The sequence below is a fragment of the Podarcis cretensis genome (assembly GCF_951804945.1).
Source record: "Podarcis cretensis genome assembly, chromosome: Z".
In the NCBI taxonomy this organism is placed as follows: domain Eukaryota; kingdom Metazoa; phylum Chordata; class Lepidosauria; order Squamata; family Lacertidae; genus Podarcis; species Podarcis cretensis.
The window spans coordinates 2,946,655-2,963,564 of record NC_137184.1 but is presented as its reverse complement, the minus strand read 5'-3'; the positions used below and the strand labels follow the sequence as shown (position 1 = coordinate 2,963,564).

At 45.2% G+C, this 16,910-nt stretch overlaps 1 protein-coding gene and 1 long non-coding RNA gene across 22 annotated transcripts in view; one reads left to right on the top strand and one right to left on the bottom strand.

The window, feature by feature from the left end:
* DNM1 (dynamin 1) overlaps window positions 1-16,910 on the bottom strand; it is a 132,691-nt gene that overhangs the window by 17,986 nt on the left and 97,795 nt on the right. For all 21 annotated transcript variants that reach the window (XR_013834842.1, XR_013834843.1, XR_013834844.1 and 18 more), the window contains 3 exons: window positions 8,981-9,090; window positions 7,352-7,463; window positions 389-559 (listed from right to left, as the gene is read on the bottom strand). Coding sequence is in view for 17 of the 21 variants with exons in the window: in XM_079962035.1 (XP_079818161.1) it covers window positions 389-559; window positions 7,352-7,463; window positions 8,981-9,090 (393 nt within the window). In the remaining 4 variants the exon portion in view is untranslated. The remainder of the gene's footprint in view (window positions 1-388; window positions 560-7,351; window positions 7,464-8,980; window positions 9,091-16,910) is intronic.
* The window catches only part of LOC307207994, a 149,873-nt gene that overhangs the window by 98,404 nt on the left and 34,559 nt on the right, over window positions 1-16,910 (top strand). The window lies entirely within an intron of this gene.

The window sequence follows — 16,910 nt, the reverse complement described above, 5'->3', positions numbered from 1 at the left end:
CTGGCCACATGACCTGGAAGCTGTATGCCGGCTCCCTCGGCCAATAAAGCGAGATGAGCGCCACAACCCCAGAGGCGGTCATGACTGGACCTAATGGTCAGGGGTCCCTTTACCTTTACCTTACCCAGATATTCAAGGCCCCTTTGTCTAATATTAAGCATCTATTTTTGCTACTCTAAGCTTACTTAACAGGAAGTAAACCCCATTGAATGCAGCTGGACCCACTTTTGAGGAAGCATTTATAGAAGACTGTTTTTCCTAATACAATATGCATGCCAACAGCCCAGTCTTCCTAGTCTTAGTCTCCCATTCTAGCTGTTACCTCACATTGGGCCTCCACTGTCCTAGGTTACATGCAGTCCCATAGACTGTTTGATGGGATACATACATTGTTTATCATAAGGTGCATGATGGTCTTAGGCATGAGGTCACGGATGGTCTTGTTGACAATGGCCATGTAGGAGTCTACAAGGTTCCTGATGGTTTCCACCTGTCTCTCCAGCTGAGGGTCCATGGAATGCATCAAGCTGTCAGATCCATTCTCTTCCGACTCACTGGCCTATGTAGGATGTTTAAGAAACAGGTGGTTTCTTTAGCAAGGCAAACACATGCCACACCTCCAGGGGCAAAAAAAGGGAAGGGCTGAGGAACTGATGAAACACCATGAGAAGACATGGGGCTTGTCACTTCAGAGCTGATGGTCTCATTCTTACCTAATTTCCCAATATATCCAAATCACACACACACACACACACACACCCTGGAAATTTTGGGTCCTCACTCTGGTTCTTCTCAATTCCAGCCCTGGGAGGGGGATGGGAGGATGCTGAGCTGCTAGGTACAATTCCCGAGCTTGACCAATCAGATGCCCCCTTCCCAAAGCAGGAGCAAGAGAGCTTGGAGAATCTCCTACAATATGATACTCCTTAGTTATTTTATTACATATAGATGCATGAGAGGATGCTTTCTTGTTAAATGAATGAGCTTTATGTTGGCTTGCCTTGCCCATAAAACACTATACAGATTAGAAGCCACCTACACCAATTTCTGTGAATTTGCCCAAAGTGTTAAATGGTTAGATAGCTAGATTAGATAAACTGAAATTAGTATTCTCAAGAGGCCATGAAAGGGAAGAGACAATTTTGTGGCATTTCTATACGAAGCCTAGACATATACAATATAAGCCCACGGGAAGCCCACAGCAGCAGTCATTGGCAATAATGCAATCTTCAGCAATGCTCATTTAAAACATCTGTACTGGGAGAGAAGTCAGTGGTCTTGATTGAGTCCTAAACAAATCAGGAATCAACGTTTGCTGACAAATTCTAGTTCAGCGGTTTACCCATATACAACTGCCAGATGAGGACACACTTTATGCACATGATGAAGTAGGGTCTAATCCAGGGAAGAGGAACCCGTGGCTCTCCAGATGTTGTTGGACTCCAGTTCCCATCAGCCCCAGCCAGCATGGCCAATGCTCAAGGAGGATGGGAGCTGGATCCCAACAACATCTAAAAGACCACAGGTTCTTCGCCCCACTATAGCCCACGACAGGAACAGAGCTAGGGCTCTAGTCCCATGGAAGGAATGTACCCAGAAGTGCAAGGTGGTCAGGCACGAGGCCAGTCCAGTGGCGAGTAGTCCCACAAGTGGGACAGGTACTACAGGGGTATACTATGCGTATGACAACTGCATGTTTACTTCGCTTACTGCTGTGTTAGCCTATGCAGCATCAGTTACCTGAAATGGGGGAGGATGTTAGTATTTCATGCCTCCGATGCTGCAGGTGAGATTGGTGTAAATCGCATGCCTGTCTGGGAAGAGTGTGGGAACAGAAGACAGTCTTATCTCTTCCGTTGTATGTATTATTGTACTGTACTTTTGCTTTTACTTGTTCCTCTGTTTCCCTCTCAGAGCTGGAGAGGATGCCACGACTCCTTTGTCTGTACATAGTGAGTAAATAAATACGTAGATTAGCTCTACGATGTCTCATGCTTCTTGCTGTGTTTTGCTAGAAGATTAGTGTGCATATATCATTTGATATATGCCGCTGAAGCGCACTGGAGAAGAAGGGAAATGCCTTTTCCAGAGCTGCACATACCGGAGGACGCTCGGAGTTTGGGGGCGGCAGAAGGGGCACCCCAGGGTGTTTTTCCAACAGCTGTGTGGCACAATGCTTGTTTCCATACTTAGGGTGCCCAGCTACTCCTTTTGACCATTCATTTTATTTTCTTCCCTAGAACACCGGGGAATCAAGTGAAGATAGATTTTTGGGGGGCGGCAACAGTCTCTCACAGAGGAAGGTTCTTTCAGCTCAGGTCTCTTTCTCCACCCCCAACCCAACTTTCTTCCTTTGTGGTTTTGTCACAAATGGTTGATGAAAGCATCACTGCGGTTTTGGAAATGGAAGATGAAGGGGATTGGAAATCAGCACAATGAGGAAGCGGAGAGACTCTGAAAACAAGAACCCAAGATGGGGCAAAGGCTCATTTGGATGCAACTCAGAAATTGGGCAATCAAATTCCAAAGACAAGGACGCTCAAGACGAGTAAAAGGAAAACAGAAGCAAGAAGAATGGAAAGAAATTAAACAGGCAAATGTGGCAGGAAGTGCAGAGAGGAGGGAGGGAGGAATGCATGTCTTTTGGGACATGGAGACAGAAGGGTGTTTTGGTATTTTTAAAAAAAGAAAGTAAAAAAATAAAAATAAATAAATTCAAAAAGAGCAATTCAGAAATAGATGATGAGATTCCCACTATAGGGCAGAGCAGGCAAAGGTGGGCCGTCACTTACTTTGTCTTTGTCCTGGAGGGCCATTTGAGCACAAAAAGCAAAAAGGGAAAACAAAAACAAGAAAAAAAATGTGACTTTTTTTTTAATCCATGTATTTTACTTTGCATCATCTGGTGCACATCTGCTGTATCTAGTAGTATGGCCTTGAAAATATGGCAAACCTCACCAAAAAATGTATGTTTAAAGGAACTCAAAGATAAGGCAGATAGTTAACCAAATAAAATTGACTGGAACGGAATATCTGCAAAGCAACAGAATAAAAATAAAAATAAAAAAGTAAAACTGGCTCAATAAGTATAGATTCCTAGAGAAAATTACTTACCAGTAGTGACAAGGGTTTGTGCCCTCAGAACTTACATTGGATCTAATTTAAGAATATTGGACAAGGAAGCAGGGCCCATGGAGAGCCCATCCACAAAATATATCAAAGGACAGGGGAATGCAAAGCGAAGGAGGGGAAGCACGTTGATTAAAATGGGGTAAAGCACGACAAGGGCAGAATGGGTTTTAAAGAGTTTAGAAGGACAACACAGCATATGATGGACTCAGAGCCAGAATCATTCCACTGTATCACCAACAAGGTGGCACCACAGTCACTTAGCAAGTCATACAATATGGCGGCCTGGTGGGTTGTGATCCAATGTAGACCAAGTATCTGCTCCGTGCATGGAGGACATGGTGTGTGTGTGGAGCCTGTGAGAAGGAAGAGGAAGTGGGGAATAATGAGTGGGCAAAGCAGGGAATGGGGGCTGTGAGTGGTACAGTAAATGGGATATCTTAGAAGAGAAGATCTTAGAAGAGATGCCACCTCTTCTCCAGACACTACATGTTGTCCTTTAAAACGTCTTGTTGGAGCTGCTTCTCCTCACCCACCCATCCCCCTCATGGTCCTGTCCTCAATTCCCCTCCTATGGAGAAACGCCGTCTTGCTCCAAGTGGTGATTTCAAGGGCCAACTGGGACGAGAGATACGCAGCCTTATGACAGGGAATGGTGTTGGTGGTGCCTGAAATGCAGGGAAGGGCCTGTGGACAAAGTTATGATTGGACTTCACTGGTGATCCATTGCTAAAAAATGAAAATAAAAACTCCTGTAGGTGGATGTGGAGAGAACCTCACTCTGCCAACCAAGCCAAGGAATCTTAATAGTGAGAATTTTGGCCACTGTTACAGGTTCTAATGAAAACAACAACCCACACCACAAGACACACCACCTAAGTAATCCTATCAGTTTCGAACCTCCTTCTTTGCAGCATGAGTCTGTGACTCACCATTATACGAAACACAAGACCTCGCATCAGTTGAAAGCCATTGGTCACTGGCCATGCTTGCTAGGATAATGGGAGCTGTAATTCAGCAACATGTGGGGAGGGAGAGGTTCCCCACACCTAGTTTGAAGCCAGTCAAGAGCCCCTCATAGTTACGCCATTTACATTTCCCCCTTTTTGTTTCATGTCTTAAAGAGGCACGAGTTTGTTTTGAAATACATCTGCTTCTTCTCTAATATGATAGGGAATCTCAGATAAGTAAAGAGACCTTGAAAAGGAATACTGTCGAAACAATTCATCTGTGAGATCCAGCTGCCCAGGAAGTTGTTAATTCTAAGGAAAGATGGTCCCTTATCAGAAGATAAATGATCTGTATATACGAAAGCAGAGTGACACAAGATTATACTCTGCCTCTTTTTTAAAAAATGAAGGCCAGTTGTCGACACTGTCCTCTCCAAGGACAGTCAGCACCAAACGTATTTTAGTTGTATTCCACTTTTTAAATTAAAAATCCTAATGGAACAACGAATAACAATGATATTTGAAAGAAATCTAGATGGTGGGAATGCCCTCTGGCTCCAACATTTGGACTGATGCTTTGCGTTTTTTGCTGCTTTTATTTCCTCCCTCTAAATTGTATGCTCTTTACTTATTTAGAAAATACAAGCTCTGTTTTGCTCCTAAATTTAAAACTTTGATTGTGTTGTCCTTCTTCCTCCCTTCCTTGATTTTACATTAATTAAAATACTTTATAAATATATGGAAATCTGGAAGTGAAGTACTTCTACTATCCTAACGTTCGCATTCACTGACATTAGTTCTAAGCAGTGGCTGCTGTTCTTCCTGTATTGGTCACTGCTAGAGCGTTCAGGCAAACATAAACTACCTTGTGAGTAATCACAAAAGTATATTTTATTTATCCGTTTTTGAAATCATTATAATCCAACCCAATTCAAGATAGCAGTGCGGGCTACAAAATACAAAATAAAAGTAACCAACCAAACCATAAAAATAACAGAACCATTAGAACCAAACAAAACATAATATCAGCTGCCATGTTTGCTGTTCACATCTCTACCCCACCTGCGTATAAAGCAGGGCTGGGCGTCCTATTTTAACATCCCCACCCCTCATGCATTCCTTCTCAATTGAGGGGAGCAGAACCTTTCTCCTCTCTTGCCTTGCTTAGGGCTCTTCCAGACTAGTAGATTTTTTGTGTGACCAGCATGCCACTGACACAATAATGGTGTATTAGTGCTAGATCACCACACGCCCACACATCATTCTGCGTTCCTGCAATGTGTCCCTTGTCTTGCTGCAGTATTGCCACCTGAACAGGTACGGTTGCACTTCAGCACAAAAACGAGGAACGAAAAGATAAATCAGAACATTTGTGGCATAAAAAGGTACAGGATTTTCAGCAGGAAGCTACAGGCAGACGTGGAAAAGCTAAGAGAGGCAGAGAGGTTGGTGGCTGAAGTCTTCAGGGATGTTATAGACGCACCCCACTCTCCCAAAGATAGCACCTCTTGAGATAGCACGGCTTGAGGAAGAAGAGTGTCGCTCTGAGGCAGATGGGAATGTTTCTTTTGAATGGACCATTTCCTTGGAGGAAGAAGAGTTATCCTTTTGTGTCAAGGAAAGCTCTCTAGGGGGTGGAGGGATCCTGGCAGCAGCTGATTCAATAGTTAAAAACATAGATTGTTTGGTGCAGGATGGACAAGCAGACCACAGAGGAAATTGCCTGCCTGCCTGCCTGCCTGCCTGCCTGCCTGCCTGCCTGCCTGCCTGCCTGCCTGGTGTGAAGGTTGTTGGTGTTGATCATCACCTTGAGAGCCTGGTTGATAGTGCAGGGGAGGAATCAGTGGTTGTGGGGCACATTGACACCACTGACATGGGAAAATGCAGTCATCAGGTCCCAGGAGCCAAATTTAGGTTGCTAGGTAGGATGTTGTAAGCCAGGACCTCCAATGCCTTGGCTTCTATGGGCAGGGACAGCTGGAGAGGCACAGCTTTGTGGCCTCAATGTGTGGAAGAGACGATGGTGTCAGGAAGAGGGCTCTGGATTTGTGAGGCAATGGGGAGCATTTTGGGGCGAGTTAGGCCTGTACAAAAGGCACAGGCTCCACTTGAACCAGGTTGGAACCAGACCACTGGCGCTTGAAATGAAAAAGGTGGCAGAGTAGCTATAAAACCGATTGTGGGGAGAGCTGAAGGGAGCCAAGTAGGGTCCAGTTCAGAACAAATTTTCTCCCTGAGATGAAGATGATGAAACTGGGGAAAATTTAAATGGGGTGTGTGCAAAGCAAGGCATTATATGTGCAAGGGGACAGGGCAGCAATTCAGAGAGGCCAACGCTCCGCAGCTCAAAAGGCAAGTGTCAAAGACATGTGAAGAGAGAGACTGTATTCAAGTGTTTGCTTGCTACTGCTAGAAGCCTCCGAGCCAAGATGGCCTTAGAAGACAGCATTGATATTGTGGATATAAAGGAAACCGGGTGGGAGAGAACCAGCAGGGCACGGTTATCTCTGGTGAAAAACTCAATGGGAAGGACAGGGAAGGACACATCAGAGGTGGTGGCGCTAGGCACGTCAAAGAGGGCATTGAGCCCAGCATGTCAGAAATCCCCCAAGCGGCAGACTCTTCCATGGTGGTGATACAGGGCCCCAAGAGCAATCTAAATACAGATTGTACCTTGAAGTTGAACAGAATCCGTTCTGGAAGTCTGTTCAACTTCCAAAATGTTCAACTTCCAAGGCGCGGCTTCCAACTGGCTGCAGGAGCGTCCTGCAGCCAATCGGAAGCTGCGTGGGACATTTGGCTTCCAGAAATCGTTCAAAAACTGGAACAATCACTTCCAGTTTTTGATCGTTTGGGAGCCAAAACGTTTATGTTTACAGGCATTCGGCTTCTGAGGTTCCACTGTATTGGGTATGTGCTATTGTGTCCTGATCAAAATGTTCAGGGAGATCTTGAGAGGAGCAGAAATTGAAGGCACAACAAGAAGGACACGCAGGGTTCCACTGCTACAGGCAATGCTACCTTTGACTCACCTCTGATGCTGGGAGCTGAGGCAATGGACTGTGTGTGAGAACCTGGGGGGAAAGTTTGGCTTCCCACATTCATCACTCAATCTCTCTTTGCTTTGTACATGAACAGAGTAGATCATATGAACAAACAAACATGGCTGCCCCTACCAGGGAGGGTGGTGTCCTTTGTAGGCATGGTTTGCTCTAAGATGCTTTCACCCCCACACTCCTTTACCCTTCTGTCGCTGCTGTGGATCAACTCACCCCAACACGCTCCGGGTAAACTCCTGCGCGCAAGAAGGAGGCCTTCCAGCTATCCACTTCCTCCTGGGTCTCACAGGCCAGCTCCAGCTGCCGGTAATCTTTGTACACATTCCTGAGGCAAAAGAAAACAAAAAAATTAACTAACATAAAACACATTTTAAAAGTTACTTTCACACATATATGCATTTTTAAAAAGCACGCTTTATCCTAGTATACGTGTTTTCTACACATTACTCAGCTGGGAAACTTTATTGCAAAATTCTGAGAAGTGGGAATTTCAAAAGGAGGACTGCGTTTCAGTTTGTGGATTGGTCCTGAAAGGTAGATTTGGCTTTAACTGAGAACTGAGTTTCTCTCCCATCTGTAGTCATAAGTTAGCCAACGACTAAGGAAAAGGGGCCAAAAGGAAGTAATCAGTCTATATGCTGCTTTTTGTGAGACTGCCAGCTGACGAACAGTTCCATTTCCAAACATAGTTTGCAAAGCCTCTTCAAACCACAGTTTCAAAAAATGACTTGGAGGTTATCCCCAGCCATATTCACCCAGTCTGGACATCAAGCAAACCATGGCTCCAATAGGGATGCTTCACTAACTTGTTTTCTGTTAATCCAGCCATAAAGGGTCCTGATTTGCACCCACCAGTCTAATGTGAGAATTTGCACTTCTCTGAACTTTGCAATACAGTGCTCAGCTGAAAAAATGGACCAAAAGGGGTTTTACAAAGGTATATTTTAGGATAAAATATATTTAGAAATGAGATAGAGCTCATCTTTAAATATAAATTTCCATACAGATTTTTTTTTAATGGCAGATTACTGCACAAGGGGTGGTGGAACTTACATAAGAAAGAACTCATTTGAAACTGACATGAGCTGGAAATATGCTGATGCATCCATCTGTAGGTTGAAATCAACAGAGCAATGGAGGAGGGTGCAACCCTCAGTTTTCCAAATAATAATTTGGAGGATCATCTGAACTGAGTTTTATTTGTCAGACAGAGGGTGCAATTTCGTATCATACACTGAGGGAGAGTAGGGTGCAGAGAGGCTCCCATTCAGACTTAGCCTCGCTTGCAATACCAGCTGCATCAATGTGGGGCATAAACCACTTCTTTTCTGTGCAATTCAGCTGAATTAATCATTTGCAGCCAGGGATCTTCTGCATCTCTCCACCATTGCATTCTGTTGCTGGCTCTTCCACAGGCAGCCACCAGCCTTGTATCAGGAAAGTCACAGAGCCCAGTAGTTCCTTTGAACTTTAAAAACAAAATGTGATATATCCTGATCACAGATTCCCCATGCCTGTATCCTGCTTGGTCCTTAGAAAGCAGGGCTTTTAGAGTTTAGGAAACAATGCTTTTACACTTCCCTATAGCATCACCCCCCCTTGTCCTTTATACACCTAATTATCCCCAGAGTAAATCTGCCATCCTCTGCCTTTACTGATGCCTTTACTAATTGTCACCTTCTGCCACCATGGTGCCAACACCTGTCTTCTTACACCCTCACCTTCCTAATTCTTGCCATCCCACGACCTCACTTTCCTCACACTTGCCATTCTGTGCCCTTCTAAAACCCCGAAATGTGCAGATGGAATGGTATTACTGGAATTTCAGATAAAGGGCAGCACCTCTGCTCAGTGTTGAAGAGGGCAAAGATGTGCTTGCTGGACATGAAGCCCTTCTCGACATCCCGCACCTTTAGATTATCCACCGGCAACATGTATTTCTTCTCTTTTTCCTGAAAGGCACAAAGAGCACCCAGCAGTTATTTCCCAGCCCTGATAAGCATTCAACACCGTTGTGGAGTGTGCTGATTTGTATTTAAGTAAAGGGGCTAATAGCATTAGCAACCATCATATTTATTTAGCTATAAGTCATAACAGAGAGAAGAAGAAGAAAGATGTTCAGAGTTGAGCCACAAAACCAGCTCTTGATTTCCAGAAGCATGCAAGGTAATGTGATTTCCCTTGTGCAACAGCAAAAAGCAAACAATCTCACTTGATGTAATAAAAATTATCCCTGTGGACCGTTGATCCCCTGCTGGTGAGGCTCGTTGACCTCCTGGAAAAGCAAAAATTTGACCCTCTCCTGTCAGGCAAAGATCATAAGACGACCCGGATGGTTGCCAGATTCTGTGTACAGATCTGTAGGTGCAGACAATCCCCCAACCCAAACTAGTTTGTTAAGAAAATCCCCACACTCGGTTCCATGGGTGACTCTGGGTCATCTCTCTGCGGTAGCTTATCTTAAAGTTTTAAGTGTCTATACGCTTATCGCGTTTATAAATTTTAAATTTATTGTTGTACATTGTTTTAAATGTTTGTTTTCCTTCTGGGATTGTACCCCCAAGTGTGTTTTATAAGCTGGTGTCTGACCGTAATAAATTATCTATCTATCTATCTATCATCTATCTATCTATCTATCTATCTATCTATCTATCTATCTATCTATCTATCTATCCCTGTGGATAAACTCAGATATTTTCCCACAAGAATCTTTAAACAGATTCTAATGTAGTGAACAACTCCTCTATTTTCCAAAACACACAGGAATGCTGCTCCAAAGGTGATTTCTTAAAGTGGCTACCCAGAAGGGCAGGGAGCATAGCACCAACCCTCAATTCTGTAAAAAAACAAAAACAAAAAACAGTTCTGCACAGAGCAAAGGGAAAGTCCTATTCACAATTAGGAGAATGGTGGGGCAATACAAGGAAAATTGTGGGAGAAAGATCAATTGACTGGAAGATATAATTTCCCCAACAAACGAATCTGAACAAATGTTCAATAAAGACGGGGCATTGCACAGCCCACACATAAACTCTGTGCACAGTGGCCACCAAGATGTCTCTGGGAAGCACGCAAGCAGGCCCTGTGCACAAGAGCCCCTCTCCCCACTGAGGTTCCCAGCAACTGCAGTTCAGAAGCTATCTCCAGCCATCAAGGCTGGAGAGTCCATGAAGAAGGCTGAGGCAATTTGTCTTGGGCAGCAGCTGCAGGGTGACCTTGGGTAGTCATACTTCTCTGAAGTTTCTCAGCCTCATTCACCTCACAGAGTGTTTGTTGAGGGGGAGGAAGGGAAAGGAGAATGTTAGCCGCTTTGAGACTCCTTAGGGTAGTGATAAAGTGGGAAATCAAATCCAAACTCTTTTTCTTCTTCTACTGATAGCGTCATCCTCCATGAATTTGTCTAATCCTCTTTTAAAGCCTCCCAAGTTTAGCAATTTATTTGTTTATATCCTACTTTTCGTCCCAAAGGACTCTTGGGCAGCTAACAACAAATGATTTTTCTAAAACCTCTATGTGTTCTGAGTAGAGCACTTTCTTCCATCTGTCCTGAATACTCCAACATTCAGCTACATAAGATGTCCAGTGAGAGAGTGTTATGCTGTTCAGGTGCTACTGGGATGGTCGATAAGCAGCTCACCCAGTCTAAACCATAGCTGTCAACCTTCCCTTTTTTTGCGGGAAATTCCCTTATTCCAGCGCCGTTTCCTGCTGCTATTCCGGATTGTTAGATATCCCGTCGACTGTCCCTGGGACAGGTGAGGCTGCTGATCCCTTATTTTCAAATCTGAAAGTTGACAGCTATGGTCTAAACCCCTAAACGCATCTTTCTGTGACCACGTTGCAAATCAGTAGAAAATACTGGTATATTTAAAATGACCTACAGGGGGAACCATTAAACCAGGAAGAGGGACAAACGTTCCCGTCATCCCAGAAGCCTCTCCTGCATTCAACTGCGGCTGCTTTATTGGAAAACTGAAGCAACATGATCTCTTACAGCAAGACAGAAAATGGGAAAGGCAGGCTGGCTGGCTGGCTGGCAATTCTCAGGCGCCAAAATCTAACTAGAAACCGCAAAAGCAAAGAAGGGGATGGTGTGTGCATTGTTGTTTGAATTCTGACTACTGTCCTGGCTATACCAAACAGGGTTGCTGGGCTTTTTCTCCTTGCTGTTTGAAAAGAACAGACGGTGTGTCTCACAAACACTGTAGCCACAGGAGATTTTGAAAAGTGAGCAGAAATCACTCATTAGCCCAGGGGTGAGAACCTCAGGCCCAGGGACCTGCTATGTCCACACACTTCCTCTCAATATTGAACCTGCCTGGGGTGCAAGTGCAGAGACAGCCTCACTATTCTCCCTTCCATCCATAACTTGCTTTTTTAAAGGGATCGTTAGACACATTCCTGAAAGTTGGAGGAAAGGTTGCAGCATCCGGTGTGTTTTCATTTAGAGAAAAGGCAAGCAACAGGCGACGTCATAGAAGATTATAAGTTGATGGATGTGCCCGCAAGGAACCATAGTTCTGGAAATGCATTTTACTCCACGATCCCGTTCAGTTGTTTCATAGGCATGGAAATGGGTGGCCACTTTCAAATCTATGAATCACACTGAGGTCAGGTCATGTTACTAGTCATTTCCTTTGCTTTTCCCAGCATGAAAAAGTGTGTTGGTTGTTTGTTTGTTTAAACAAATTGCAGCACAACAACTGTGAGCTTTAAGTCAGGCTAAAACTTGACCAAGGTCACCCAGTGAGTTCTTGTGTTCAGGTCCTGCTTGCCGGTTTCCCACAAGTATCTGGCTGACCACTGTGAGAACAGGATGCTGGATCCGAAGTGCCCTTGGCCTGATCCAGCAGCTTCTGTTATGTCGCTACAGCACCTAAGTTCCTGAGAGCTCTGTTGCGTCAAACCAAGGTTCCAATTAACCCAACCCCAGAGTTCAACAGTGACCACCAGATGGTTTTGGGAATCCCACATGCAAGATATGAAGGCAGAAGTCCACCCACCAGGTTAATGGTATTCAGAAAGACAAAGCAAATTATTGGTTCTCCTAGCTCACCACTGCCTATGCTAAATGGTTATGAGGGTTGCGGGAGGGGGGTGAACTGGAAGATGATGGGAGCCAAGCCCTGGACCTTCTTAACGCAAAGCAGGTACCACTGAGCTACTGTCTGCCAAAAAAATAAAATAAGATTCTAGTTCTCATGGTTCTGTATGGGTTGCATTAAAAAGGAACATAGGAATCTGCCTTATACTGAGCCAGAGCATCTAGTACATCGAGCTCAGTGTCATCCATACTGACGAAGGGCTTATCCACATTTATCTTTCACCCATGAGTCCCAGGCAGTGGTCTGCACTTAAAAGCTCTATATCTGAGCATTTTTGCCTTTGTTTTTCCCCAGAGCTCTCCTGATGAAAACCCGCTCTTTAGTGCTCAATCAAAGCAAGCATCAATTCAGGTTTACCACGGATTGCCAAAAACCCAAGCGGGTTTTTGGGGAGAAATCTCCGGGAGGGAGGTGCTCAGACATGCCTGGAAAGAGCAGAGGAAAGGTAAGTGTGGGTCAGAGGTGCCAGTTTCTCAAGATGATTGAGGGGGTCCAACATGAGGGGGGCCCAGCCCCCTCCCCAAAAACTATGGGGGGTGGGAAATGCACCAGCCCCCAGTAGCTGGTGCATATGAGATGGGTCAGTGGCTCCCTGGGCCTTCTGACAAGGATTTCCCCCAGTCCTACCCAAAGCCCTACCCACAGATGCCAGGGGACGCAACTGCAATATTTCTAATGCAAAGCATGTGCTCTAGCACTGACTTTTTAGCTAATAACCACAGGCAGAACCCTCAAGGTGTATAATCCCCTTTTAATGCTGCCAAAGACATTGTACATCGCCTGTGAGAACAGGAGGCCAGAATAGATGGACTATGACCTGATCCAGCTTCTTCTTCTTAGGTTCTTATGTTGCTGCTATGGGAGAAAGCGAGGGTGCACCTGGCTCACAGTCCATTGCCCCACAATCCTTTGCTGCCGCTTACAGTTACTGCTCAATAATTTCTACCCATTTCAAATCCTGAAGCCATAGGATATGGTATCTCACCACCAGAAAGATGTCACTGGGAGGAGGAACCCAACTACAATAATTTGCTTTCCTGTTCTTCTGGATGAGGTACTTCAACGCTAACATTCATTCAGTTTTCACTGCTAATATGTGCTAAATGCAAGAACATTAAGGGCTGCTTCACAACTTAGCTATATGCTGCAGGGAAATCCTACGGTGCAGCTCTTGCTGAGATGGACAACAGTGGACAGCCAGCAATGGGTTTCTTATCCGAGTGTCCTTCTACATTTAAAATTCTTTGCCCATGGAAACATAGCATGTCAGGAATAAATAATCTAGGCTAGGCATCTTCCTGGTACACTGGTTTCTAAGTGCCTGTTGTTGCTGTTTATCCTGGGGAATATTCAAGCTTGTCATCTGAAGTCCAACAAGAACCACATGATTCTTGCTGGTCACATTGTTTGGCTATGACACAGTCTCTTCCCAAACTTTGGTGTGACACATGCATGCTTCTCATTGCAATAATAACCACATCCGATTATATTATGTATGTTGTTGTTACATGCATACATGGTAGAAGGTCAAGATTATAAGGTCATGTAGGAATTTCCTAATGTGGGATGCAGTCCTGTAGGCTATATGTTCCTACAGCTGCTCTGCATGTTCTGGTGTTGATTTGCAACTGACCTCCCACAGTATCCACACCCACACCCACACACCCAAGCTACTGAGCTCTTCAAAGGAATTCTGCTCTGAACTAGCAGCTCAGCTCTTAGAAAGCACACATTGCCCCTTGCCAGTTATGTGGCTCAGTTAGGAAACACCAGTGAAGCAAGCTCAAACTTTTGCAGCAGTCCTGGATGCAATAAACCAGGCTAGCAACAAGCAAACCACCCTAGGATTCAGAGTACCAGGTAGGGTTGCAATCTGGCATATCTGAATGTGACCGAACTGCTGGTAGAACTTGCAGTGCGATGCAAGAGACCTTCTTGGACCCCCCAGTATCATGACCCTTCTCTTGCACACATGATATGCTGTGCCATCGGCCCCCCACTCTAAATTCCTGGCCTCAGCCTCTCAAGTATTTCCATCTTCTCCCCTTTCAGCCCAGCCTGTTTTATATCAATGCTCTGACTTCATTTCCTGAATATAGAGACAGGAAAATGTGTAACGAGCTGCCGAGGGCCGAGACCTTCAAAGTGTTGGATGGGAGCCTCCAGCCCATGTGTTAGCAATCAAGCTGTGGGTATGTGTGTGTGCAGTGGCTGAAACGACCCAGAAGCATCCCAGCCAACGAAGTAGGATGGAGCGGGCAGGCGGGGGCTGACTGGCAGAAGGAGTAGGTGCCTGCCTGCCTGCCTTGGGGTTGGGGGGGCGGGTATGCAGGTTTGGGCTCAGGACCAAGACATCTCTCATTCTCTCTTTTTTTTATTAATTATAAATTTTATTAGTATTTTCCACACAACAACAATACAAAAATATCGAAAGATAACAATATAGTCATACCTCGGGTTAAAGTTGCTTCAGGTTAAGCCTTTTCGGGTTGCGCTCCACAGCGACCCAGAAGTAACAGAGCGCGTTACTTCCGGGTTTCGCTGTTCACGCATGCAAAGACGCTCAAAACGACGTCATGTGCATGCGCGGAAGCAATGAATCACGACCCGCAGGCGCAGGTTGTGTTCAATTCAGGATGCGAATGGGGCTCCGGAACGGATCCCGTTCGCATCCAGAGGTACCACTGTTCACAAAACACAAAAACCGACATTCAAAAAACAAAAAAAAATCCATATCTTACAAGTTAATAATATGAACACTAAAAAGAAAAACAAACATTGCCTTCCACCAATCCCACAGCACCTCCTTTACCTCTCATTGCGTCCTCCTGTTTTCCTTATCATCTCTACCCTAGCATCCAGATATAAATCCTTCTTTCTTACCCTTTCACTTCACAAGGTTATTCCGGACTCAGCCAGATTTCTGTCCTCGAACCTTGGCTTTTAAGGTATTCATTTAGACACTCCCATTCCTTTTTCACTTTTTGTTTTTTGCCTTATTATATCTGCATTATTAAGGGACGCAGGTGGCGCTGTGGGTTAAAGCCTCAGCGCCTAGGACTTGCCGATCGAAAGGTCGGCGGTTCGAATCCCTGCGGCGGGGTGCGCTCCCGCTGCTCGGTCCCAGCGCCTGCCAACCTAGCAGTTCGAAAGCACCTCCGGGTGCAAGTAGATAAATAGGGACCGCTTACCAGCGGGAAGGTAAACGGCGTTTCCGTGTGCGGCTCTGGCTCTGGCTCTGGCTCTGGCCAGAGCAGCGATGTCACGCTGGCCACGACCCGGAAGTGTCTCCGGACAGCGCTGGCCCCTGGCCTCTTAAGTGAGATGGGCGCACAACCCCAGAGTCTGTCAAGACTGGCCCGTACGGGCAGGGGTACCTTTACCTTTACCTTACCTTTATCTGCATTATTATTGACTGCATCTCTCATTCTCAGGCATCTCTCCTTGAGCCTGAGGCTGGAAAGGGAGAAGAAGCTTCATAGTTAACGCAGGCTCAGATGATTTGTGGGTAGTCGTTTTTTTCTGGGACACGGAGCAACGGGAGGTGGTAATATGAGTTCAGCGTTTTAATAGAGGTATAAAACAGAAGTGGGGGGCACCTATCACGTTCTCCCCCCTCTGCAGCCCCCCACTTCCTCTCTCTCACTCACCCACACACATATCCCATCCACGTGCAAGGGTGACTCAGTGGTGAGAAAAAGCAGACTCTGGTCGTAACTCAGAGGCACTCCCTTCAAGGATCTACAGACACCCAGGGATCGGGGGTGAGGGGCAGTGGGGGGGGGGGAGAGACGCAGGGCGTCTTCTATCTGTGCCTGTTTAGTAGGTATGGATAGGCATGAGTTATATTCTCATCCTCTCCCACACACTCCAGCTGTCCTTATTCGTGTAACTTGTACCACCCTAACAAATCACCATCCTGATTTTTGTCTTTTGAGAAATCCCTCGTCAAAATGTCACCGTGGTGAGTTGCTACAGCAAGGCGTGCCAGCCATTTGGGTGGGGTGGGGGGTAAAACTTCATTTATTGCAAAAAAAAAAATATGCTTTTGGATGTGAGGAATTCAAATCTGCTGTTATTTTTGTGTTTTGACAACATTTCGCTTGGTAAGTCTCCGTTTGATGGACAAGCACATAAACTGCTTTCGGAAAACCAAGGAAGCTTTATTTTACCGTCTGCAAATGTCAGGTAATGCCAAACAACAACAATGTATAAATGCAAGTACCTGGCAATCATTTTAAATGATACCAACGCAATTTTATACACATTCTATTTACCAAGCAAAACTAAATTATATTAATTTAACCAAAATATCTTTTGAATTCCCAAGTCATGTTACAAATATTTAGCACCCCACATTTTGGGAATTTGGAAGTTGAAAATTCAACATGACCTATAATGCTACTGTGCTCATTGTGCAGGGTCCAGGCCCCCATGCCACACCCTCTCTCTCCAGAAATAAAATCTCTGGATGAGAGGCTAAGTGTGTCTAATGTACTCTAATGCACACATGCATTACACTTAGGTACCATATAGGGATGGGAAGCCCGGAGCCACCCCCCCCCCATTGTTAGACTACAATTCCCATTGTTCCTGGCCACTAGCCACACTTATTTTGTGATCATGGGAGTTGGAGTCTGGGAACATTCAGAGGGGACCATGTTTGC